Source organism: Engystomops pustulosus, chromosome 5 (genome assembly GCF_040894005.1).
Source record: "Engystomops pustulosus chromosome 5, aEngPut4.maternal, whole genome shotgun sequence".
NCBI classification, from domain to species: domain Eukaryota; kingdom Metazoa; phylum Chordata; class Amphibia; order Anura; family Leptodactylidae; genus Engystomops; species Engystomops pustulosus.
The window spans coordinates 172,738,495-172,766,028 of NC_092415.1; the positions used below are offsets into that span (position 1 = coordinate 172,738,495).

At 42.0% G+C, this 27,534-nt stretch overlaps 1 protein-coding gene across 2 annotated transcripts in view; it reads left to right on the plus strand.

Moving 5' to 3' along the window:
* LOC140133534 (ATP-binding cassette sub-family B member 5-like) overlaps nt 1-27,006 on the plus strand; it is a 42,027-nt gene extending 15,021 nt beyond the window's left edge. For both annotated transcript variants that reach the window (XM_072153823.1, XM_072153824.1), the window contains exons 11-28: nt 1,318-1,428; nt 1,517-1,642; nt 1,770-1,973; nt 2,568-2,738; nt 2,870-3,031; nt 14,265-14,423; nt 15,486-15,629; nt 16,452-16,556; nt 17,521-17,598; nt 17,685-17,768; nt 18,253-18,456; nt 20,007-20,107; nt 20,499-20,639; nt 21,456-21,612; nt 21,737-21,934; nt 22,107-22,313; nt 23,557-23,703; nt 24,251-27,006. In XM_072153823.1, the coding sequence (XP_072009924.1) occupies nt 1,318-1,428; nt 1,517-1,642; nt 1,770-1,973; nt 2,568-2,738; nt 2,870-3,031; nt 14,265-14,423; nt 15,486-15,629; nt 16,452-16,556; nt 17,521-17,598; nt 17,685-17,768; nt 18,253-18,456; nt 20,007-20,107; nt 20,499-20,639; nt 21,456-21,612; nt 21,737-21,934; nt 22,107-22,313; nt 23,557-23,703; nt 24,251-24,448 (2,697 nt within the window). In that variant the 3' untranslated portion in view covers nt 24,449-27,006. The remainder of the gene's footprint in view (nt 1-1,317; nt 1,429-1,516; nt 1,643-1,769; nt 1,974-2,567; nt 2,739-2,869; nt 3,032-14,264; nt 14,424-15,485; nt 15,630-16,451; nt 16,557-17,520; nt 17,599-17,684; nt 17,769-18,252; nt 18,457-20,006; nt 20,108-20,498; nt 20,640-21,455; nt 21,613-21,736; nt 21,935-22,106; nt 22,314-23,556; nt 23,704-24,250) is intronic.
* The last annotated feature ends 528 nt before the right edge of the window (nt 27,007-27,534 follow it).

Consider the following 27,534-nt stretch of genomic DNA (forward strand, 5'->3'; position numbering starts at 1 on the left):
AGGGAACAGATTGTATTTTTCCTTGTGTAGTTTTTTTTAAATATGTTTTTATTTCACTTAAATCCACCGCAGTTACACAAGGGTCACTATATACAGTAGTGTTACATACATACTGATGAATAAGAGTATAAGATTGAATTATGTAAAAGTGACAGCATCCTAATGGATTTATGTGAAAATGTTACTGAATGACTAATCATTGTGTATAAATGTTTGCTTTACAAATGTTTACACAACGAGGAGGAGTCACACACACAAACACATTCCCTCGCTCATGCTTACATAATTCACTCTGTGGGTTAGACAAGTGTTCCCTATTTTAGACGCTTTTATTAAACAACTTACGACATATAAAAAAATTATTCGTTTTTAAGAATAAAAAGTTTTTACAGATACTGGGAGTATATAGTTGCTGTATTTTAAAGGACATCTACCACCAGGATGAAGGATTGAAAACCAAGAACACTGACACACTGACACACTTAATCTTCTAATTTTCTGGTTTTTACAAAAAAAAAGGATTTTAAATCTATGCAAATGAGCCTGAGTGGCTCCAGGCTCAATTAACATCTATGAAGCCCGTAGCTCCTCAGACTCATTGCATAATTTTTAAAGCCTTTTAGTGGCTTCCTTCACCTCTATGGAGCTGATGTAGATAGATGAGTGCGGAGCTTGGCTATCTCCATCAGCACCATAGAGATGTACAGGGTAGCTGGTGCGTGAGTGACTGGCTGCACCAGTCATCTCGGGTGCAACAGGGGTACAACGGACATCGAGGCTCATGGGGGTCCCCTCACTTAGAACCTTACCTGTGGATAGGGCCTAACTTGCTATCACCAGACAACCGCTTTCAAACTCCATATATCAGACTTACGTGTAGTCATATTGTCCTAGTTTTCACTTCCTGTTTCGATGAAGTAATATACTTTTAACATGAGCCTGTCAACTTCTTACACCAGAGCTGGACTTGACCAATGGCCTATTATAGTGTTCATTATTTCCCAAGAAAGTATCCTCTGTAGCTATTTCTTTGTAGCAGACGGCAAGTGATATATGTAATGGATTGATGAAGGTTTGTACTTGCATAGTGCCAGGAGATTCACCATTAGGCTACAAGGTTTGCAGTTAGATAGCTGACAACTACTGCTATCATGGCTATAAGTATTACTTCTATTTTTTTCTATAAGTACCATGAAAACCATAGTTTCCATGATTGCTCACCGTTCACTAACTTGCTTTTATGTAAACGATCACAATTGATTTTTTATTCCTTACGACTGCTAATTTTTGCCTGTATTTTTTTTATTGCAACCACAGACATCTACGATAAACAGTTATTCAACTGAGGGATACAAGCCTGATAATATAAAAGGAGATATTGAGTTTAAAAATGTACATTTTTGTTATCCTTCAAGAGCAAAGGTTCCTGTAAGTGTTTACATTTATATTGTCTTCTACCCATTGTTTTATTCTGTAAGGTTTTACATTAGAGAATTTTTTTTGTCTTTACCTGAAGGTTTTGAGAGGACTTAATGTAAAAGTTAAACCAGGACAGACAGTGGCATTGGTCGGACAAAGTGGATGTGGTAAAAGTACCACAGTGCAGCTCCTACAGAGAATGTATGATCCACAAGAGGGAATGGTAAATATGTCACATTTTTTAATTCTTGTCAGAGAATCAGAATAATGAAAATAACATTCAAAGACATTAATAAAAATTCTGAAAGTCTAAAGTTCTGAAAGGTTTTTTGTTGTTGATTTATTTTTAGATAACCGTTGATGGTCATGATATAAGATCTCTAAACATTAGACACTACCGAGAGATGATCGGGGTGGTCAGCCAAGAGCCTGTCCTGTTTGCTACAACCATTAAGAACAATATAAAATATGGAAGATTAGATGTGACTGATGACGAGATACTGAGAGCAGCTAAAGAAGCCAATGCCTACGACTTCATCATGGCGCTGCCTGATGTGAGTATCTGCAGATCGTATGGCGCTGGTGAGAGATTTCTGTAACACAAATCTATGGGACATTGTCAAAGGGGTCTGAGTACTGTATTTGGCACATTTTAAATAAAGGCGTCTTAAAAGGAAGGCTGTTTTCTTCCATATAAAAGAGCCACAGCTATCAATAGGTTGTGTGTAGCATTGTACCTTCATTCCACTATTTTTGGAACAACGAATCCATGTTTTTTTCAAATCTTGTTCAAAACTACTGTATGTTTACTGAAATATAGATTTCAATCTTTCAAAGATCCTGTATTTAAGGGGTTTACTTTAACTAATGACCCACCCTTAGGAAGGATCATCAAGATCAGATCTGCCATTCAGTATCAGATCTTGTGTTCAGGCTCCCATTGTAGTAAATAGGGGGCCTTGTACTATTCTTGGATAAAAAGGTAAATTCATGCTGCTCTGAATCGCTAATGCTCAGCAAAAGCAGGTCTGAGGGATATATTCGAATGTGTAAGCTCCCAATAAGTCCAACTTGAAACCTTCTGTAAAATGCTAAGCATATTTAAAAAGTTATCCTAAGTCTTCAATAATTTTTTTTCTGCGTTTTAGAAATTCGAAACTCTGGTTGGGGAAAGAGGAGCCCAGTTGAGTGGGGGCCAAAAACAAAGAATAGCCATAGCCAGAGCATTGGTACGAAATCCTAGAATACTTCTACTGGATGAGGCCACCTCTGCCCTGGACACTGCCAGTGAGTCCATTGTGCAAGCCGCTCTAGACAAGGTAAGTCAGTTCATGTGTTATCTGAAAAGAAAGTCAAAGGTCAAAGGTTCTCTTGAACTTTTTGTACAGTCATTATACAATTTCGGTTCAATATTTATCTAGTGATTATAAAAATGGAAACTTGTTTTCAGGCCATCGAAGGACGTACCACCATTGTCATCGCTCACCGCCTGAGCACCGTGTGGACCGCCGATCTGATTGTTGTGGTGGAGAATGGCGCTGTAGCTGAACAAGGGACACACTCTGAACTGATGGAGAAAAAGGGCATTTATTATTCTCTTGCAACAGCGCAGGTATGTTCACTAAATTACAAAATTAATTAATATGATGTTACTTATTAATTTTTCACACCATGGAGTAATGTTATACTATGTTGTATATGGCAGCAGCCTCATATAAATTTGTCTGACCTTGGGACAGATTACAACTTACAATTTTCTTTTATACTAAAGTATTAGATAAAGATTTTAACCCCAAGACTATATATATACTTTACATGATAGGTTCACTCACCTTTGATTAAATATACATGTCCCTATCAACTCCATAAAGAGAAAGTGATTTCCTACTATATTGTTATTATAATTCTAAAATAAATGGAATTCCCTATAATTAGTAAAGAATTTTCATTTACACATTTCTTTTTGTATATAGTTTTTTAATTTAAAAAAATGTAAACTATTATTTTCTAATTGATTGTTCCTAACAAACTTAAAAAGTTAAAAGGGGTCTTTACCCTTACTGTTGTTTCCCCCCTCCCCCTTTCCCTCTTCCCCTTCTCGTTTTATCCAATTCCCCATACCCTATCTCCACCCCCCCCCCCAAATCCTTACAACTCACTGTACACTTTAAAGAATCAAGACCTCAGTACCTCCCATGTCTCAACTGTAACATTCTTGTAAAACAATAATAAGTAATACAATGTCGCAATTTTCTATGTAAATCACTCTCTACATTGCATCGTACAATATATTCTGTTTAGAGATGAGCGAGCACTAAAATGCTCGGGTGCTCGTTATTCGAGACAAACTTTTCCAGATGCTCGAGTGCTCGTCTCGAATAACGAGCCCCATTGAAGTCAATGGGAGACCCGAGCATTTTTTCACTAACACAACACATTAAAAGAACAATAAATAATAACACATTCCACATGTTTCCAGATGTTTTAATTGTAAGAATACATTAAAAAAACACTATTCTTCACTTTCCAGGTGTTCGCGCGTGTCTCCCGCTAAGTTAGGAGATGTGCACGAACATCTGGAATGTGAAGAATAGTGTTCTTTCAATGTGTTCTGCACTTAAATGCTCCTGTGTTCACTGTTTTTAATGTTTTAATTCTATTCTTCACTTTGCAGCTGTGCGCGCGTGTCCGAGACACGCGAGTATACTCGCTCATCTCTAATTCTGTTATATTTCCCAAATAAAGCTTTTTGAAAACTAAAAAAAAAAAAAAAACTATGTAAACTATGATGTATTTAAAAAGAGACCAAAAACCCTAATTCTATCAATCTGTCCTTATTCCAACACAGTCTTATTTAGCAAGTGTGGCTCCCCCAGGGAATGTATGACTATTAATATATGGCAGCTGGTATCTGTGCCCTATGCCATTCAGAAATGCATCCTGATGGTTTTATGATTTGTACACAATAGAAGCTAATAAAACCTCTGATGAGAAAGCTAGTAGAAACGCTTAGGGTCAAGGATCAAAAACTAGTCAGGACTATATGATGGTCTATAGAGATGAGCGAACATGCTCGTCCGAGCTTGATGCTCGTTCGAGCATTAGCGTACTCGAAACTGCTCGTTGCTCGGACGAATACTTCGCCCGCTCGAGAAAATGGCAGCTCCCGCCGTTTTGCTTTTTGGCGGCCAGAAACAGAGCCAATCACAAGCCAGGAGACTCTGCACTCCACCCAGCATGACGTGGTACCCTTACACGTCGATAGCAGTGGTTGGCTGGCCAGATCAGGTGACCCTGGGATAGACTAGCCGCTGCCCGCGCTGCTCGGATCATTCTGTGTCTGGATGCTGCTAGGGAGAGAGCTGCTGCTGGTCAGGGAAAGCGTTAGGCTGTTCTATTAGAATAGTGTTAGGCAGGAGTGAATCTCCAAGAACCCAACAGCCCTTCTTAGGGCTACAATAACGTTCTACTTTTTTTTTTTTTTATTTGCATCTAGTACCATTTTGTGAGGAATTAGCAGGGGGACTTGCTACCGTTGTGTTTAGCTCTTAGTGGCACACATATCCACCTCAAACACCAAAGTGGGAAAATTTAGTAGGGGTTGGATTTCAATTAGGCACAGTCTGCCATTTTTCCTTTTTTATTTTACGTTTATTTTGTTTAATAACTCAGTGTCATCTCATCTGGCATAGTAGTGTGCTTTCATACTTGGCTAGAAAATAGCCATAGGAGAATCCAAACGGCTTACTTACGCCTACAGTAGCGTTATATATTTGATTTCTGGTTGATCTGCTGGTGGCTGTACTTGCTGCAGTGCATCTACTAGCCAATTGTGAGCTATTTGTAGTGAGACTTGCGACCGCTGTGTTTTGCGCTTAGTGACGCACATATCCATTGCAAAGACCGAAGTGGGAAAATTTAGTAGGGGTTGGATTTCAATTAGGCACAGTCTGCCATTTGTCCTTTTTTATTTTACGTTTATTTTGTTTAATAACTCAGCGTCATCTCATCTGGCATAGTAGTGTGCTTTCATACTTGGCTAGAAAATAGCCATAGGAGAATCCAAACGGCTTACTTACGCCTACAGTAGCGTTATATATTTGATTTCTGGTTGATCTGCTGGTGGCTGTACTTGCTGCAGTGCATCTACTAGCCAATTGTGAGCAATTTGTAGTGAGACTTGCGACCGCTGTGTTTTGCGCTTAGTGACGCACATATCCATTGCAAAGACCGAAGTGGGAAAATTTAGTAGGGGTTGGATTTAAATTAGGCACAGTCTGCCATTTGTCCTTTTTTATTTTACGTTTATTTTGTTTAATAACTCAGCGTCATCTCATCTGGCATAGTAGTGTGCTTTCATACTTGGCTAGAAAATAGCCATAGGAGAATCCAAACGGCTTACTTACGCCTACAGTAGCGTTATATATTTGATTTCTGGTTGATCTGCTGGTGGCTGTACTTGCTGCAGTGCATCTACTAGCCAATTGTGAGCAATTTGTAGTGAGACTTGCGACCGCTGTGTTTTGCGCTTAGTGACGCACATATCCATTGCAAAGACCGAAGTGGGAAAATTTAGTAGGGGTTGGATTTCAATTAGGCACAGTCTGCCATTTGTCCTTTTTTATTTTACGTTTATTTTGTTTAATAACTCAGCGTCATCTCATCTGGCATAGTAGTGTGCTTTCATACTTGGCTAGAAAATAGCCATAGGAGAATCCAAACGGCTTACTTACGCCTACAGTAGCGTTATATATTTGATTTCTGGTTGATCTGCTGGTGGCTGTACTTGCTGCAGTGCATCTACTAGCCAATTGTGAGCAATTTGTAGTGAGACTTGCGACCGCTGTGTTTTGCGCTTAGTGACGCACATATCCATTGCAAAGACCGAAGTGGGAAAATTTAGTAGGGGTTGGATTTCAATTAGGCACAGTCTGCCATTTGTCCTTTTTTATTTTACGTTTATTTTGTTTAATAACTCAGTGTCATCTCATCTGGCATAGTAGTGTGCTTTCATACTTGGCTAGAAAATAGCCATAGCAATAGGATAGCATCGTTTGGTTTTAAAAACTCAAAAACACAAAAAAAAAAAAAAAACACAAAAAAAGTTAAAAAAAAATTAAAGCTATAACTCTCATTTTAAAAATGTTTAACCCGAGGGCTAGGGGTAGAGGACGAGGGCGGGGACGTGGGCGTCCAACTACTGCAGGGGTCAGAGGCCGTGGTCCTGGCCGGGGTGAGACACCACCTGCTTATGAGGGAGCAGGGGAACGCCGCAGAGCTACACTCCCTAGGTTCATGTCTGAAGTTACTGGGACTCGTGGTAGAGCACTGTTGAGGCCAGAACAGTGCGAACAGGTGATGTCGTGGATTGCTGACAATGCTTCGAGCAATTTGTCCACCAGTCAGTCTTCCACGCAGTCCACCCATGTCACCGAAATCGCCACTCCTCCAGCTCCTGCACCTCAGCCTCCTCCCCCCCAGTCTGCCCCCTCCCAGGAAAATTTGGCATTTGAACCGGCATACTCTGAGGAACTGTTTTCTGGACCCTTCCCACAGTCACAAACCACTTGTCCGGTTGCTGCTGAGCAATTTTCCGATGCCCAGGTTTTCCACCAGTCACAGTCTGTGGGTGATGATGACCTTCTTGACGTAGTGGAAGTGTGTAAAGAGGTGTCCGACGATGAGGAGACACGGTTGTCAGACAGTGGGGAAGTTGTTGTCAGGGCAGGAAGTCCGAGGGGGGAGCAGACTGAGGGATCGGAGGATGATGAGGTGACAGACCCAAGCTGGGTTGAGAGGCCGGGTGAACACAGTGCTTCTGAGACAGAGGAGAGTCCTCGACCAGAACAGGTTGGAAGAGGCAGTGGTGGGGCCAGACGGAGAGGCAGGGCCAGAGCTGGTGCATCAGCGCCAAATGTGTCAACTAGTGAAGCTCCCCTGGCGAGGGCTCTTGCGGCGAGGGCTAGATCTTCAGAAGTCTGGAGGTTCTTTAAGGAAACACCGGATGACCGACGGACTGTGGTGTGCAACATTTGCCAAACCAGGCTCAGCAGGGGTTCCACCACTACTAGCTTAACTACCACCAGTATGCGCAGGCATATGAATGCTAAACACCCCACTCAGTGGCAACAAGCCCGTTCACCTCCGGCCGTGCACACCACTGCTCCTTCCCCTGTGTCAGCTGATAGTCAGCCCCCTGCCCAGGACCCTGCCACAAAAACCCCATCGTCGCCTCCACGATCCTCCACAGCATCCACCAGCGTTCAGCTCTCCATACCCCAGACGCTGGAGCGGAAACGCAAATATAGTGCAACCCACCCGCACGATCAAGCCCTTAATGTGCACATCTCCAGACTGCTTAGCCTGGAGATGCTGCCCTATAGGCTAGTAGAGACCGAGGCCTTTCGCAACCTCATGGCGTCGGCCGCCCCTCGGTATTCGGTCCCCAGCCGCCACTACTTTTCCCGATGTGCCGTCCCAGCCCTGCACCAGCACGTGTCAGACAACATCATCCGTGCCCTGACCAACGCCGTTTCTGACAAGGTCCACCTGACCACGGACACGTGGACGAGTGCTGCCGGGCAGGGCCACTATTTATCGCTGAAGGCACATTGGGTTAACTTGGTGGAGGCTGGGAGCGAGTCTGACCCTGCGGCTGGTCATATACTGCCGACGCCGAGGATTGCGGGGCCTACCTCGGTCCAGGTGTTTCAGGCCTACTATGCCTCCTCCTCCTCCCACCCCTCCTCCACCTCCTCCTCCGAACTACCATCCGTGGGCACGGCGCCATCAGTCGGTAGCTCTAGGCACAGCAGCAGTGCCGTCGCTAAGCGACAGCAGGCGGTGCTCAAACTGCTGAGCCTAGGCGATAAAAGGCACACCGCCCAAGAGCTATTACAGGGCATCACGGCGCAGACTGATCTGTGGCTGGCACCGCTGAACCTGAAGCCAGGCATGGTTGTGTGTGACAACGGCCGTAACCTGGTGGCGGCTCTGCAACTCGGCAGACTGACACATGTGCCATGCCTGGCCCATGTGTTAAATCTGATAGTTCAGCGTTTCCTCAAGACATACCCCAATCTGTCTGATTTGCTCACAAAGGTGCGCCGCATCTGTGCGCATTTCAGGAAGTCCAAAATTATAGTTTTCTAGATAGTCCTAGGACCACTTATTGGTCGGACCTATAGATTAAACTTAAATATTTACAATTGTTGCTTAGGAAGCAACACAAAAGGTCCTTGTGACCAGTTAAAATTTAACTTTTACTTCAGGATTCCTTAAAACAAGGGGGATCGCAATGTAAACATATATATATGAGCCTTGACATAAGAAGACGCATTAAAAGAATATGGCGAATGTGGGGAAATTTCTCAATTCCTGTTGTTTGCTGGTACAATAGGTTGGTGGGACGGTATGATTCGCTAAAGGGGTGCTACTGTACCGATATAATATCGGGATAGACAATTGTGGGGTATTTTGCTTATAGCGGCTGTATATCTCACTGCGGTGGTGTGTACCGGATTGTCTCTATAGGATATACCTATTCACCTCTGGAGATTGGTATATTTTCACACCACAAGCAATAGCATACTTGATTTTAAACTAGATCACACCATCCACACAACACATTCATACATTGATAGTCGTTGGCAAGTATTCCTGGACTATTGGTCTCTGCAGTACGACCCTCAGTCCTAAAAGAGTCTCCACATAATTCGTCATCAATTAAAAAATAGGCTCAGGCAGCCCCCCCGACATGTTTCGCCATTGGCATGGCGTCCTCAGGGGGTATCGGGCCCAGAGGTGAATAGGTATATCCTATAGAGACAATCCGGTACACACCACCGCAGTGAGATATACAGCCGCTATAAGCAAAATACCCCACAATTGTCTATCCCGATATTATATCGGTACAGTAGCACCCCTTTAGCGAATCATACCGTCCCACCAACCTATTGTACCAGCAAACAACAGGAATTGAGAAATTTCCCCACATTCGCCATATTCTTTTAATGCGTCTTCTTATGTCAAGGCTCATATATATATGTTTACATTGCGATCCCCCTTGTTTTAAGGAATCCTGAAGTAAAAGTTAAATTTTAACTGGTCACAAGGACCTTTTGTGTTGCTTCCTAAGCAACAATTGTAAACATTTCAGGAAGTCCAGCACAGATGCTGCCACTCTCAGGGCAGCGCAGCGCCGCCTCCAACTGCCCGATCACCGACTGTTGTGCGACGTGCCCACGAGGTGGAATTCAACACTGACCATGTTATACAGAGTTTACCAGCAGCGCCGAGAGATTGTAGACTGCCAGATGTCAACTTCCACCAGAACTGGTAGTCAGGTCAGTCAGCTTCCTCAAGTCTACAATGAGGAGTGGACGTGGATGTCTGATATCTGTCAGGTGCTGAGTAACTTTGAGGAGTCAACACAGATGGTCAGTGGCGATGCCGCCATCATCAGCCTCACCATCCCGCTGCTTGGCCTGTTGAAAAACTCTCTCATCAGCATGAAGTCGGAAGCTTTGCGCTCGTCACAAGAGACGGGGGAAGAAGATTCCCTTGTTGATAGCCAAAGCACCCTCAGGTCTGTTTCTCAGCGCATATCGGAGGAGGTGGAGGTGGAGGAGGATGAGGAGGAAGAGGAGGAGAATGTTGGCGAGACACAAGAGGGAACCATTGTTGAGTCCTTCACTGTTCAGCGTGTATGGGCAGAAGAAGAGGAGTTGGAGGAGTTGGAGGAGGAGGAAATGGACAGTCAGGCCAGTGAGGGGAGTGAATTCTTACGCGTTGGTACTCTGGCGCATATGGCAGATTTCATGCTAGGCTGCCTATCCCGTGACCCTCGCGTTCAAAGAATTTATTCCAGCACCGATTACTGGGTGTTCACTCTCCTGGACCCACGGTACAAGCAAAATCTTTCCACTCTCATCCCTGCAGAGGAAAGGAGTGTGAGAATGCATGAATACCAGCAGGCCCTGGTGCACAAGCTGAAACAGTATTTCCCTTCTGACAGCGCTAGCGGCAGAGTGCGTAGTTCTGCGGGACAAGTAGCGAGGGAGAGTAGGCGAGCAGGCAGCTTGTCCAGCACTGGCAAGGGTACGCTTTACAAGGCTTTTGCCAGCTTTATGTCACCCCAGCAAGACACTGTCACCTGTCCCCAGTCTCGGCAGAGTAGGGCTGATCTTTACAGAAAGATGGTGAGGGAGTACGTAGCTGACCATACCATCGTCCTAAATGATCACACAGCTCCCTACAACTACTGGGTTTCAAAGCTGGACATGTGGCACGAACTGGCGCTGTACGCCTTGGAGGTTCTTGCCTGCCCTGCCGCTAGCGTCTTGTCCGAGCGGGTTTTCAGTGCAGCTGGTGGCATCATCACTGATAAGCGTACACGCCTGTCGACTGACAGCGCTGACAGGCTGACGCTTATTAAGATGAATAAAGCCTGGATTTCTCATAATTTCCAATCTCCACCAGGTGAAGGAAGCTCAACCTGAATAATTGATCCACTCCTCCTCCTCCTAATTTTCCTCCTTCTCCTCCTCTTTGTACAGTAAAGCAGAGGAAACTGGCTATTTTTTGACAGGGCCCACTGGCTCTAGCTATAGTACTTTATGCATTTAATTTTTCTGGAGGGCCACCTACCCGGTCCTCTGTTTTAAACAATTTTTGGGAGTGCCACATACAGGCACTCAATATATTCACTTTTTCTGGAGGGCCACCTACCCGGTCCTCTGTTTTAAACAATTTTTGGGAGTGCCACATACAGGCACTCAATCTATTCAATTTTTCTGGAGGGCCACCTACCTGCTCCTCTGGTTTGAAAATTTTTTTGGACTGCCACATACAGGCACTCAATCTATTCCATTTTACTGGAGGGCCACCTACCTGCTCCTCTGGTTTGAAAAATTTTTGGGACTGCCACATACAGGCACTATCCAAATTAAATTGTCTCCATAGCAGCCTCCACACGTTGTCTCCATTGCTACCTCCAAAACTCGTCCATATAGCTGCCTCCATACATCGTCCCTTTATCAAACGAGGTGTGTCAGGCAGAAATTTGGGTTGTTTTCATGGATTCCACATCAAAGTTGTTAACTTTGTCGCCACCCTGCTGTGTTATCCACAAAATATACTGGCAAACTTTTATCATTTACCAATATTATTTCAGCGCTTCTTGCGCATCTGTTTACATTCCCCTCACCCGGCATATCCTAAACTTATAAGAACGCTACTACACTTGATCTTATACAAAAGGTTCTTAGAAGTGCTGTTTGGGGAGTAGCCTAGAGACAGGGGCTTGGATTGGCGAAAGCTCGCCTGGCAGCGGAGCGCCAGCTCCATGCGCATCAGCCGCATCTTGCGCATCTGTTTACATTCCCCTCACCCGCCATATCCCAAACTTATAAGAACGCTACTACACTTAACTTGGTGCAGGCTGGGACAGAGTCTGACCCTGGGGCTGGTCATATACTGCCGACGCAGAGAATTGCGGGGCCTACCTCGGTCCAGGTCTCAAAGGCCTACTATACCTCCTCCCAACCCTCCTCCACCTCCTCCTCCTCCGAATTACCATCCGTGGGCATGGCGCCATCAGTCGGTAGCTCTAGGCACAGCAGCAGTGCCGTCGCTAAGCGACAGCAGGCGGTGCTCAAACTGCTGAGCCTAGGCGATAAAAGGCACACCGCCCAAGAGCTTTTACAGGGCATTCCACATCAAACTTGTTAACTTTGTCGCCACCCTGCTGTGTAATCCACAAAATATACTTGCAAACTTTTATCATTTACCGATATTATTTCAGCGCTTCTTGCGCATCTGTTTACATTCCCCTCACCCGGCATATCCTAAACTTATAAGAACGCTACTACACTTGATCTTATACAAAAGGTTCTTAGAAGTGCTGTTTGGGGAGTAGCCTAGAGACAGGGGCTTGGATTGGCGAAAGCTCGCCTGGCAGCGAAGCGCCAGCTCCATGCGCATCAGCCGCTTCTTGCGCATCTGTTTACATTCCCCTCACCCGCCATATCCCAAACTTATAAGAACGCTACTACACTTAACTTGGTGCAGGCTGGGACAGAGTCTGACCCTGGGGCTGGTCATATACTGCCGACGCAGAGAATTGCGGGGCCTACCTCGGTCCAGGTCTCAAAGGCCTACTATACCTCCTCCCAACCCTCCTCCACCTCCTCCTCCTCCGAATTACCATCCGTGGGCATGGCGCCATCAGTCGGTAGCTCTAGGCACAGCAGCAGTGCCGTCGCTAAGCGACAGCAGGCGGTGCTCAAACTGCTGAGCCTAGGCGATAAAAGGCACACCGCCCAAGAGCTATTACAGGGCATTCCACATCAAACTTGTTAACTTTGTCGCCACCCTGCTGTGTAATCCACAAAATATACTTGCAAACTTTTATCATTTACCGATATTATTTCAGCGCTTCTTGCGCATCTGTTTACATTCCCCTCACCCGGCATATCCTAAACTTATAAGAACGCTACTACACTTGATCTTATACAAAAGGTTCTTAGAAGTGCTGTTTGGGGAGTAGCCTAGAGACAGGGGCTTGGATTGGCGAAAGCTCGCCTGGCAGCGGAGCGCCAGCTCCATGCCAAGATCCAACTAACATAGTTTTAACTGCAGCACCTTTAATCTACTACTAGTTCACTGCCTCCATACATGGTCCCCTTATCAAACGAGCTGTGTCAGGCAGAATTTTGGGTTGTTTTCATGGCTTCCATGTTAACTTTGTCGCCACCCTGCTGTGTAATCCACAAAATATACTGGCAAACTTTTATCATGTACCAATATTATTTGAGCGCTTCTTGCTCACCTCCTTTGGTTCCTCTCTGCCACCCATTGGTTTGAAGCCTGAGTCCATTTAGGGTATGTCGCCATGCCACTCTCTAGCCTGCTGCCTCTGCATGCCGTCCCCTATAGTGTCAGGGTCAATTATTGCATGTTTTAGATGCTATCTAGCTTCATTCTGTCACTCTGTCATGGCCATGCTGTTGCCCATAATTTTGGCATAATGGTGCGATTATGCAGCCTCAGAGGCATCCATGCATGCTGCCCCTGCTGTTTCCTGTCCATTTCCGTGGTGTTTCCATCCTTTTCTGAGGTTCCCAGGTGTTTGGCCAAGCTTCCCTGTGCAGAGCCTTGGTCCCCTTGAAAAATGCTCGAGTCTCCCATTGACTTCAATGGGGTTCGTTATTCGAGACGAGCACTCGAGCATCGGGAAAAGTTCGTCTCGAATAACGAGTACCCGAGCATTTTAGTGCTCGCTCATCTCTAATGGTCTACTAAAAGAACTCTTACTGTATGGCTAAGGATAGTAAACCCTGTAAAATGGTAAATATCTTAAACACCTTAGAAATAGTCATAGGCACCTAGGCACCGTGAATATACCCCCAAAAAGGGTAAGGGGATACGCCACATTTGCCTTTGCAGAACAGTATAAGAAATTTAGTGATTAAAGGGCATTTACAACCAGGTCGAAAGACTATATGCTAATCAGCCTATGGGGCTCCAATCTTCATAGGTGTTAATGGTGCCTGGAGCCGCTCCAGCTCATTTGCATACAGTCTTTCATCCTGGTGGTAGATGTCCTTTAAATAACATTATTCGAAACCACTACATTTTTTTGTTTTATGATATCTGGGTAGTTAGAATTAGTATTTTTTAGAGAAGTAATGATAAAAGTAATGTTAGTCAGAATCCTACTGTACATATTCTATTGACAACTGAAGAAACTAAATGGAAATGGTTGAATTCTTCTGGTTTCTTATGGCCCAGGTCATGCTGCAAAAACAAATAATCTTGACTACTGCAACATGTTTTTCTTTCAGACTATACAGGCAGCAGAAGACACAGAAAGTGGAGAAAACGAGCATGAAAAACAGGGGAAGCCTCCGCAGGTGCAGAGATTATATTCTAACATGTCCAATGGGAAATTTTCTCTATCGGAAAAAGGAGAGGAAGAAGACATAGAGGAGGAAACGGACGAGGTAAAATCAACGATACAGCTAAAGAATTTGTTAATAATACAGCAGATTTTTATAACGGGGCCCAAAATGGAGGCAAAGTTCACCCTACCGCATTCGAAAATGAATACATAGTTAATATTAATTGAATTCTTCATTACCGGTGTGTTTACCCCCCCTTTCTGACCAGATAATTTTTTAGTTTAAGTAATGGGCCTTGTTAACTGCAAATAACTATTACAATTCTAATTCAATAAACATTTGGTCTACAGTATATTGTTTTCTTTAAGAGACATTAGACTATGGTGTTATGCAATAGGATGATGCATACAATAGATTTTTTTTCATATCAAAGGAAAAAAGGCAAAAAATTTGGAAATAAACACATTTTTATATTTTTAGTTTTGGTTATTTCTAAGGGGTAAAAAGACATTTTGAGTCAAGGGGGTTTGGGGAACTATACCTTTAAACTTACACTGTATAAATCAATACTATTTGTATAATTTATTTGCTAGTTGGGCTCAGCACAGGCAGATGGGCTCAGGCAGATGATGGATTTTGGAGGCCTTTTTTTTTCTATTGGCTGGCTATCACATGGTTAATGTGCAGAGACCACTTTGATGGTCCTCGGAGTGTGCAGTGTGATCCAAGCTGTCTAAAAACAGAGCCATTACTGCAGTACTGCTCCTTCTGGCCAGTACACTGGACTAAGCCGCCAAATATATACTGACTGTCATGGTTAACACTCTTTCAATGAGCAGTATATAGTCGTGCAGCAGTAAAAAAAATGACCTATATGTTTCCATAGTGATAGACTACAAACAAAACTAATGTAGTCTGAGTTTCTTTGTAGTTTGTAAACATGGACACACATTAGTTTACAAAATGGTATAAGATTGTTTTATCATGATCACTCATAAAAACTATTATTTTGTAACTTTTGAAGCCAATCATTCCAAACAGAACAGTACCATTCCCCAGGATGAATTATGGATGTACTGTAAGCAACTATCATCTATAAAGTTGACAAATCGGTCAACAACAGCTATTATCATGGCCACTAATTATATTTTCTTCTTTTTCCAGGAAAAACTTCCCAAAATTTCTTTTTTTAGAATATTAAAACTGAATAAATCTGAGTGGCCGTATATAATGTTGGGAACCATCGCTGCAATTATCAATGGAGGAGCTCATCCGGCTTTCAGCGTACTGTTTGCTAAAGTTATAGCTGTAAGTATTTTTATAGGCGTTGGTGACGACCTTATCTATTGAGAATGGAAGAACACAGTATTCTTGCAGTGTACACAGCCTTATGACTGATTTCTTAAAGGGAACCTGTCAACAGGAACCCTTTTTCTGGCTTCCCGATGTCCCAATAGAAAATAGTCTTTGCATGGCCAAAGAGTTTTTCTGAAAAAAAGATAAGTTTGATCAAAGTTTCCCTTTCTGTATGCAGAGCTGTGTCCTTTGTCCTATGGGAGTGGCCAATGAGAAGTGGTTTCCCCTCCCACCCTTGGGAATCTGCTCCCTCAGGCATCTTTTTCAAATAATATAAACCTCCCATGTCCCCCATATCTCCTCCCCCTTTAGCTTCCACCCTCAGGACATCATACAGATCTACCCCAATCCTCATTGGCCACTCCCAGGGGACTATGGACACAGTTCTGCATACAGAAAGGTAAACTTTCATCTAAACTTATTTTTTTTTTGGAAAAAGCCAGTTTTACTATAAAAACTCTCTGGCAATGGGTACACTATTCTCTATGGGGACATGGGGGAGCCAGAAAAAGGGCTCCTGATGACAATTTCCCTTTAACAATTCTGATGAAACTGTAATACAGAGCATAGCATCTGGAAAAAGTACGGGGCTGTATTTAGTACAAAGTAAATAGACCACAGAACGTGTCTGAACATTTTCTAAGTCAACATTTATTTTGGTTCAGTTCATCTACTCAACTTCTGACTGATATATATATATATCTTATTCCAGCATCTTCGTTAATTCTTTTATGGCCATATGATTTTAATCTCTAAACTATTTCCTTTCCATAGATATTTGGAACCAATGACCCAGAGTTCATACGAACTGAAATAAATCTTTACTCCATTATAGTTACTGTTATTGGTGTGGCTTCCTTCTTTACATTTTTTCTGCAGGTAAGCAATTTATCTACATATGGATTTTATGTATAGTTTAATCTTTAGGAACGTGTATGGGGTCATATAAGAAGTAATATTCAGTCAAATAAAACATTTGCGTGAGCTGTTATTGTCGGGCTTCAAACAACGGATCCATTATCCCTATGCGTTACATGTGTCATCCATGTGTAACGAGTTTCTGACCTGTATGTAAACGGTCCCCATATCATCCGTTTTTGTAGGTCCGTACATAAAGGAAAGGTTGGCATCTTTTTTTTTCTGCACAGACTGCAATTTGGGGAAAATATCTTCATAATCATGGATTAATTGACATTAATTAAAGGGGTTGGCCACTTTACCTCATGTGCATGTTAGTGTGAGGAGCAAAAAATGAGGTATTTTACCAATATACATCTATTAGAAGTTCTGCTCTGCTTTTTTGCTATGTAAAGTGAAGCCTCCTGTCTTTTACCTCATCAGCCAGAGATTCCTATCCATAAAATGGCCCCAGATAAAGGATCATGTGACCCTTATGGGACCTTATGACAGTATTCATGGATATAAGATTAAGGTCCTGGCAGGGTGATTGCTCATGGACAGATAGAGATCACATGACCCTCCATCTGCGCCCATTTTATGGACAGGGATGTTTAGCTGATGAGATAAAAGACAGGAGGCCTCACTTTACATATCAAAAAGCAGAGAAAAACTTTTAGTAAATGTATATTGGTAAATAACCTCATATCCCCTCCACACACATTTGCATACAAATACGAACATTATTTTCTCTTAAATTATTTCAGAGAATTTTTTTTAAAAAGGTATGTTGGGAAATGTTAAAAAGTATGCTGATTTAGGAGTTTATAGAGTCGCTTAATTGAACTTATTGTAACTATGTAATTGTTGATAAAAGCATAGTTTGTCATTTTCTGAATAGGCATCAGTATGTAACATATCAGGCCCTTTTTTGTTTGTTTTTTAGGGTTTTATGTTTGGCAGGTCGGGAGAGGTCCTCACCATGCGGCTAAGACAAATGGCATTTAAATCAATGCTGCGTCAGGTAAGTTTCAGATCAGATGTTTTGAGCTGCAGTTGTATCTGCTTTTGTGTATTGTTATGTAAATTTGATATTTTCTGTGTCTTAAGGAAATGTCATGGTTTGATGACAAGAAAAACAGTACAGGAGCTTTAACTACTAGACTTGCCACAGACGCTTCACAGATACAGGCTGTGAGTACACATCATCCTAATTTGAGGGGTTTTTTACTAATTATTGAAGTTTCAATATAGAGTTGCAAAAAAAAACCTGTAGGAGTTTAAAATATCATTAACCTATAATCAATCTAAGGTAAGACTTAGAGATGAGTGGACCCAAACTTTAGGTTCAATATCCTCTATTCTCAAACCCATACATGTTGCTTGATGGGCTTCAGAGCAGCCAATCAGATGGCTTTATGCCCCTAGCAACTATATATAGCTGTGATTGGCCACGTGTGTCTATAAGGTGTCTAACTGACCAATCACAGCCATACCCAGTTACATACAAATATGTATTACATATTCTCTTCTCAACTTCTGCATGGTGATGACAATAGATTTCAATTTGTGATATCCGTGGATTATGAAAAGATTATCATTTTACTGTGCTATTGTTTACTCAAATCGGATTTACGATTTCTTTGCTATTTTTCAATGACAATTCAATATTTTTCAGGCAACCGGCTCCAGACTTGGACTGATCGCTGCAAACTTTTCCACAATGGGAGCAGGGGTCATTCTCTCATTCATTTTTGGGTGGGAAATGACATTGCTGATTCTAGTCCTCACTCCTGTTCTTGTAGTCACTGGATTTCTGGAGACCAATGCACTGGTTGGCTTTGCTAATCGTGATAAAAAACAGCTTCAGTATGCTGGCAAGGTAATGACTCCTGGCTGGACTTAGGTTACTATAGTTTACAAACCATTGAGGTGATATGTTAATGTATATGTTATTAGGTGTAATGCCTTTTTTGTTTCCTTATGTACCCCATGATTTGAAAAGCGCTAAAGAAACAAAGCTTTAGAATTATTAATTTGGTTAAGCCTAAACCTTTAGCACTGCTTAACAATGCCCCCTATTTAGGCCAAAAGTATTATTGAAAGAATAACTTCCCACTTATTCAGGAGAAGCCATGATTGTATTATTGACAGCTGATGGCATGTAGTCCTCCGATCTTGCAGATCTATGTTAAGGGACTCTTAGTCCACTGGACAGACAAATGCTCATTTACTAGCTAATTGCATTTGTGTTTCTAGTTGCATAAAATTGCTTATTTCTAAGCAATTGATTTCTAAGCAATTGATTTCTTTGGAGCATTGTTATTTATCCCAAAAATCGAAAAGCTGAACGTACGCTGTCTTTGATATTAAAAATCCTGGAAGTCTAGAGTAGTTAAGAGTAGAGATGAACAACCCTGGGCTACTACACATGGCTATGATTTGCAAGGGGAACTCCGCCTGACCAATCATAGCCATGGCTAACTGCTAGCGTCATTCATTTGCCAGATTGGCAATCCAACAATATGTTTCAGGCAGCCAAAACCAAACCCCAACATCAAGTCCGATCATCTCTAGTTAAGAGGTTGTTTTCAGCGTCTTAGGCCACAAGGGATTCTGATATTATCGTCTACAATTCCTAAGACAGTGAATGGCTTAAGGTTAGGATTAGTGTTGAGTTGATCCCAACCCCAATGTTTGGGTCAATGCTAAAAATTGCAGGTTTAAGTTCCTGAGGTCGGTGCCAGCACAGGTCACAGGTTTAACCAGTGGGTGTGTCAGGGTTTAGGGTCAGTGGACCCTCTGGACCATGTTACTAGCCAACACTCAAGACCAAAATCTAAATGGCACCTGGTCTTCACCAGAGCCCGCCTCAAAGCGAGATGGTCTTGCTGTGGCAGGGTGCTACCAGGTCGTTCCAAAGGTACGACTAGCCCACGGTGGCAGCCAAGGTCGAGGAATCAGCATTCAGGCTCGAGAACAGGCACATAGTCAGGGCAGGTGGCAGATATGCAGAGGTCAAAGGTCAGGTCCAAGGTCACAACAGGAGACCAACTCAGAAGGGAACAGGAAGGTCACAGGAACAATGCAGGGAATCTTTTTCTATGGCTAGGTAGCTCAAAGATCTGGCGGGGAGTGATGGAAGGCGGCGGTCTTTATGGGAAACCCGGAAGTGCCAGCGCCAATCAGCGGTGCACTAGTCCTTTAAATCTTTGAGTGCCTGCGCGTGCGCACCCTAGGCGACGGGGACGCGCACGGCCTTGCCAGGATGGGAGCAGGAGCGTGGGGAGGGGCACTTGTGTGACCACGATCTGTGACATGGATCGCGGGGGCGCCCATGACAGGGTGCTCTGATACCCGAACTGAAGTTTTTTTCAAAGTTAGACTGAACTTGGAAAACCCAAACCGGATTATTTATTTTTTCTTTTGTAGATTGCAACAGAAGCTGTGGACAATATCCGAACTGTGGTATCACTGACAAGAGAGATGACATTTGAAGAAATGTACAGTGAAAGCTTACAGAAGCCGTTCAGGTCAGATGTCATCAACGTTTTTCTTATTATTATCATGTCTTTGAAACATGTCTTGTCCTCAAGTTCATAAGGATCAGCGTGTTAGATTAAGACATTCAATTCTTTCTCATGGGGAATAAAGTACTGTCTGACACCTCCAAATGCTGTTATGTGCAGTGTTTCTTTATATGGGCAGCCTAACTTACACACAATCCAAGCTACATTATTTATTTTACATATTAATAATGTCATGTTTAGCAGACACCAGCAGTCACTGTACCTGTAGCTAAGATAAGGTCATGTATAAATAATGTATCTGTATTCAATGTCATCACATTCAATGTGATTTGTAATGTCACCCATTGTTACACTCTCAGTATGGTAAAACTGACTTTAACCTGATATATTTTAGGAATTCCCAGCGCAAAGCTCAGATTTATGGCATTTGCTTTGCATTCAGCCAGTCCTTCATACACTTCACCTATGCAGCAAGCTACCGTTTCGGGGCTTATATGATTGAAACTGGAAGGATGATCCCCGAGGATGTGTTTCTGTAAGTAGTATTACTTCTATAGTATTGAGGGCAGTTGGAACATAAACAGGTATTTTACATATGTGTAGGAATAAATTCATTGGGGGAGATTTATCAGGGTTTGTATGGCAGTTTTCTGGATTACAAGCACTGAAATAATCACAATGCCTGAACCGCACAGGTATTGTGATTATTATTATACCTGTTAGGCCTGCTTCAGGCCAGGTCGTCCTGGAGGGACGTGGAGTGACTTTATCTCAATTCTACATCATAGTGTAACTGGAATACCCCTTTTACTTAACCTTTTCCTGGAGTCTCTACACTCAAGGAAAATTGTTCACCTAAATAAACATTTTTCGGTGTCACTGTGGACAACAAATACATAATTTTCACTGAATTCCATCAACAGCTTTCTGTATCTTTCCTACATCTCATGAATATAATAGTTTGGTAGTATAATACAGAATATATCAAAAATTGAGTTGGTTTGATCTTATTGATTAATTTTTAAAATACTATGGCCTAGATTTAATAAAGCCCCCGCACTGATTTTCCGTCAGACTTTGCATGTTTTTTCTGTGCAAACTGCGTGCATATGTATTTAAAAAGTGTCCCCGTCTCATATGTGTCGCACGTGACCCATTCATGAAGAACGTGCACCACTATTCCTGAATCTGGCACACCCTGCACACTACAGTACACAGGCAAACTGCATTATGTGTCCTTAAAAAAGATGGCCCTATGTGTTTTTTTTATATATGTAATATGTATATATACTGGGTTTTGTTGTTAGATATGAAAGAAATGACTCATGTAAATAATTGTTATATTTCACAGTGTGTTTTCCTGCCTGACGTACGGAGCTATTACTGTAGGACAAACATTATCCTTTGCTCCTGATTATGCAAAAGCCAAATCTGCGGCTTCACATTTGTTTCATTTGTTCAACACTGAACCTTCTATCGACAGCTACAGCGAGGAAGGACAACAACCGGTAAGGACATGACACAGCACTTTGTACTTTTTATTAACCCTTATGATACTGGTTTTCATTCTAATATTTATTATATATTTATTATATTAAATAATATATTAATTATGTTTATTTTCTACAATAGGAAACATGTGAAGGAAATTTAGATTTATCGAAAGTTTCTTTCAATTATCCAACTCGTCCAGACGTTCCTGTCCTGAAAGCATTATCTGTGGCAATATCCAAAGGACAAACCGTGGCATTTGTCGGGAGCAGTGGATGCGGGAAGAGCACCTCCATCCAGCTTCTCCAGAGGTTCTATGATCCACTCCAAGGAGCAGTGGTAGGGCATTTCATTAAAATTGTTCCAAATCATTTTGAATCAATTTAAGGGGGAAATCAAGTCTATAAACATCTGTAATAGATCCAGTACATGGTAGAATCTATGAATAAGAACAGAAAGGCCACAACTTTCTACCAAACAAATTCTTAAAAAGTGAACTTTCTCTTTTCAGCTGTTTGACAAAAAAGAAGCCAAAAATTTGAATGTGCAATGGCTAAGAAATCAGATAGGGATAGTATCCCAGGAGCCAGTGCTGTTTGACCGCAGTATTGCTGAGAACATCGCCTATGGGGACAACTCTCGAGAAGTTCCTATGGAGGAGATAGTACAAGCTGCAAAAGCTGCAAACATTCACTCCTTCATAGATGAACTGCCAGAGGTAAGTATTGTTTGACTAGGAATACAGTATAAAACTTGTGCATATTTTATACACAGTAAAAAGAAAAAGTGAAGAGTAATAATGGTGTTCCTAGACATTAGACAGTCCCATATTCTACAATGCACAAAGCCAGAGGTATTCCTCCAAAATTCTTTATAATCTTTGGGTGCTGCACGTGCTACACGAAATGCATACTGACGTAAATGCACACAGGCATTCACCACTCATTTTCAAAATGCATATACTCAAAGGGTTTCCCAGTCCTATAAAGATGGGAGGCAAGGGGGCGACACATGACTAAACCAGGGGAAGATTATATAATGGGTGGTTTGGGCTTCTGGAGATGGCCTGTGACCACTCACCAAGTTTGATACTACAGATACTTTCTAATAAACAAAATTTGCCAACTATTTATATTCTGTAAACTGCAGTGAATTTCAAGCCATATAAACAAATATTTTATCATGCAGCCAAAGATCCATGGGAAAATATACATGGGATAAGGAAAACCATCCCTCTTTTAGCTACCTTGTAAGGCAGCTCCCTTGACATCAGCCATGACCTACAAGAGGCCTTATGACATGATGCGGGATTAAAACCAAACCAGTATATCTATTCCAGAAGGCACAGACTCCCAACTGTAGACAGCACTGTGTAATGTTTCGACCTCATTGGGTCTCTTCAGTACAGCGTAGGGAACTGGTTTGGCTAAGTGAGAGGCTTGTGACTAGGGTCGGAAAGTATAAGTTCTTCTTACAGAGACTGCCAATTAAGGCCACCCTTTAGGAGTGTGGAGTCTTATAGCCATGGATGCTCTACTAAGGGGATTCTGGGAAAAGTTTTCCAGGATGGGATAAGGAAAACCACACCTCTTTTAGCTATCTCGTTAGGCAGTTTCCTTGACATTAAGCATGACCTACAAGAGGCCTTATGACATGATGCTTACTTCCCGGCCAAAGATCCATGGCAGTCTTAATTCTACCCCAGGTTAAACATTTCCCAAAACAGCAAATAATGGCTGGTCTCTTCCATCTTGTGGCCTGAACTTTGTCAACTGCAATCATGGGCATCATGAGGTGTCATATTCCGTCCTGGGGTCAATGTCAAGTAACCTCAAATTTATCTCCAAAAAATGTCTGCATGGCCCTACATGACTAGAAGTGCATGACTTTATGTGTATGAAGCCTTATTGTACTGTAATAATGTTATAATATTTTTCTTATATCTACAAATAACCCTTCAGAAATATAATACTCCAGTGGGAGGAAAAGGCACTCAACTGTCTGGAGGTCAGAAGCAGAGAATCGCTATTGCCCGAGCACTGATCCGATCTCCAAAAGTTCTTTTGCTTGATGAAGCCACCTCAGCCCTGGACAATGAGAGTGAAAAGGTGAGGATAAGACATATTTTTTAATACAATTTTGTGGAAGTCTTAGTACCCACTGTATCTGTAGTCTATGTCACCCATTCAAGAGCCTTAAGATCTGAGTTTTCTGTTAAAAAAAACCTTTCCTTTTTAGACCCTGGTTTGGATAGGTATCTATTTATGTTTCAAGGCCCGCTAGTGGGTCATACATTAACTTAAAGGATAGCTACTGACAGGGGGCCTTAGGGGCGGTGTTTTCTTCCTTTTGGAGGAGAGCTAATCTGCATACCTCTTCCCAGAGAGCATATCCTATAAGATACTCTGTAATTAGAAACTATACCCCTCCTCCTGGACCAATATTTACCTCAAGGGGTTGGGTAAACGAGGGGCGTTATCACTTCTTGTCCACTTAGGGTACATTTACACGAATGTATGGGGGACGTATATACAGCCGTTGTATATACGGCGTATACACGTCCCCCATACATCGCAATCTCCTCTCCCCAGTACCGCCAGTGTGAATGTAGCCTTATTCTGGTAATTTCTGAACTTTCTTTTCTTTCATGGTCAGGTTGTACAACAAGCACTGGATCAAGCACGGAAGGGAAGGACTTGTATACTGATTGCCCATAGACTGTCCACAGTCCAGAATGCAGACCTTATTGTGGTAATGAAGAACGGGAGGGTAATAGAAAAGGGAACTCATCAACAACTCCTGGCAAACCAAGGGGAGTACTATGAACTTGTCAATGCACAAACTATAACTTAAGGGGAAGACTTTACCCGGAAGGTAATGTCTGGATATCAGAGCAGCTGAATACCCCTGCGGTGTGGAAAGTCAACTCTAGCAGTCATGAAAAGAAGACTGCTGCTAAATGCAATGGTGTAACGAAGAGCAAACATCAGTATAAAGAGGAAAAGTTGTTGAGGTTTACGAGTTTGCTTGGGGTTTATCAACTCTACTATGAGTGATGTCTCAGCAGAGTCTCAATGGTTTAATGCCTCTACTTGATAGAAAAGATGGATAACGTGTGGCTATACACATGGAATTCATGATAAATAAGGCAGACAGTTGCTGTACCTTAATTTATTATTAGGCTGAGATAAGCTTTGCCATTTAAATGCAACTCTTTTATAGATTGATAGAAAGATCTTCTTACTATATACAAATCAAATCAAAATACAGATTCGTAATATTGATATCCACTAATCATTAATATCCAATTTTAAAATAACTTTTCTTATGGTTGAAGTTCCATTTTTTTAAAAGTAGCACCAAATTCCGCTGCCTCTTTGTATCCTTTTATAAGTGTCTCCTTAATGATTTTATATGACAGTAGTGTACATTATGAGCAACAGCAAGGATTGCTTGAGAATGGTGTTGGTGACAGGTGACCTGTCATCATGAAGGGCATTTTCCAGTGATGACAGGTTCCAAAAGGTTAAGTACTGCTCAATATAAATCATGTTTTTGGTTAGTCCTTAAATTGTGTTACTTCTTTACAATCCTATAGTTTATCTTACTTTGCTCCCTGCCCGAATCTTGTGCTGAGGCCGGGGAGGGGGGCACTTCAAATGTAAACGGACGTCACCTCCTCCCTTCAGTGTTCCTCCCCACTCCTCTTCAAACCAGCCCCTTCCACATCCTGTCACTTCTCCTCCCTCCCCCTGTTGACAACCATTTGCCATTTGGATTTGAGATGACCACCCCGGCGCCTGTCCTGCTTCCTCCAGGACTCAACACAGGAATTTGGCAGGGAGCCAGGTGAGATAAACTAAAGGATTGTAAAGAAGGAAGGATTAACCAAAGCATTAATTATTTTGAGCTTTAAATTTCCTTTTGGAACCTGTCATCACAGAAAAATACCCTTCATGATGATAGGTTCGTTTTTAAAAAAAACACCTAAGGATGAAAGGTGGTAGAGGTGACTACATTTGGCTGCCTATGGAGACCTATGCCTTATTCCTTGTTACATACTGTTTAGTTCACAAGTCAGAGTTTTGGTTAGTGATTTGCATCAGCCATTGGAAGTCAAAACCAAGAGCATGGCAAATACCTAGAAGAGGTACAAATATTTCTATAATACGTTTCTATCTGTAGACTCCACAGATGGTGTCGGCTCCCAATAACAGTGACGTATGATTAAGGCCTAAGGCCGAATTCACACATTCATGTGTCCGCCCGGCTACTATCTATAGACCACTATTGCACATCTGTGTACAGATTTTATTAGCGCCACTTGGAGGGAAATTATCTGAGAAACAAGAATTTTAATATATTATATACTTTAAATTACAAAATTGCACTGTATAACTAATTTGAATTCACCTTTCACATTTGCTGAATTGAAACCACAACTTTCCTGGTTCTCTTATGGACGGTAGTGTGGTTTGCCGTTCTCTACAGTCATTCATGTGACTTAAAGCAGCTGAGTTTTAATAATGCTGACACTCCCATGATGCAGTGCTTCTGGTAATACGAATCAAGCAATATGTCTTTTATATTCTGCTTAAATGAAAAATAAAACGCTGTATCAGTAGTATTTATAAAGGTTTCCATCGTGTTTTATTAACATAGGGATAATATTTTTGTAACTGTTCATTTCAAAAACTCTTTTGAGGGGATTTATCAGAAGTGTCTGTGGTAAAACCAGGGGCGTAAAACCAGGGGGTGCAGAGGTTGCGGTCACACCAGGGCCCAAGAGGTTTAGGGGGCCCTTATGGTGTCACTTTCCCATATGAGAAGACTATTACTATAAACCATACATTATAGTTGGGGGCCTGGCACAGACTTTGCACTGGGGCTCCTCAGCTTCTAGTTACGCCACTGGGTAAAACTGTTCTAGTTTCCCACCAATCAGAGCTTAGCTTAAATTTTATAAACAGCTGTGGGAAAATGAAAGCTGAGCTCCGATTGGTTGTCATGGGCAAATAGAACAGTTCTGCTCTCAGATACTTCTGATAACTATTAGCAAACACCTTTTTCATTATAGTATAGCAATAGTATAGTAAAGAAAGCTGTGCTGTGATTGGTTGACAGTTCTATACATGTGCCTAATAATCACGACATGTTAATATAACTATTATATTTTGTTAATATGTCTGTTTAGAAATTGCGGTTGTACTGTAGTTAGGGTTCATTAATATATGTAAGAAGCAAAGCTGACTAATAACTAATAAAACAAGCAAAAAATGTGTCTATCATTTATATAAACCTACAGTAAATTGAATTGAAAGGAAAGGTATTATGATGCAACATAAGGTCTCATTTTGTCCAAGGTGGTCAAGAGGCAAAGAAGAACATAAGCAGAGTGAAGAAATCTAGTGAATTATATTTAGCCAGTGGGGGAGATTTATCAGAAGAATCTGAGGTAAAACTGTTCAAGTTGCCCATGGAAACCAATCAGACCTCAGCTTTCATTTTATGAACTGCTGTGGAATAATGAAAATCTGATCCCTGATTGGTTTACATGGGCAACTATACAGTGCTGCTTTCAGACACTTCTGATAAATCTCCCCCAGTGAGTATATATGATGCTAAATCAAAATAACTATTAATTGATTTTAAACAGAATGATGTATAAAGGGACAGGTTATTTATAACAGGAAAGACTGGACAGACTTTTAACATAGCATAGGCATAGCAAACCATAAGAGAACACCTATGGATGCAAATGGGTATTTATCTTCCATGTCTTTAGATTACACCCAATATAAAGTACAGCAACTTGGTCTGTCTATCATGGCAACCCCCTAATAGATGTGCAACATCCCCCACTGAGGCCTAGCCTTTCATATCTGTGGCAGACAAACAGCCTGCTAAAACTGAGCCTGAGACTGAACCATGTTCTCTCA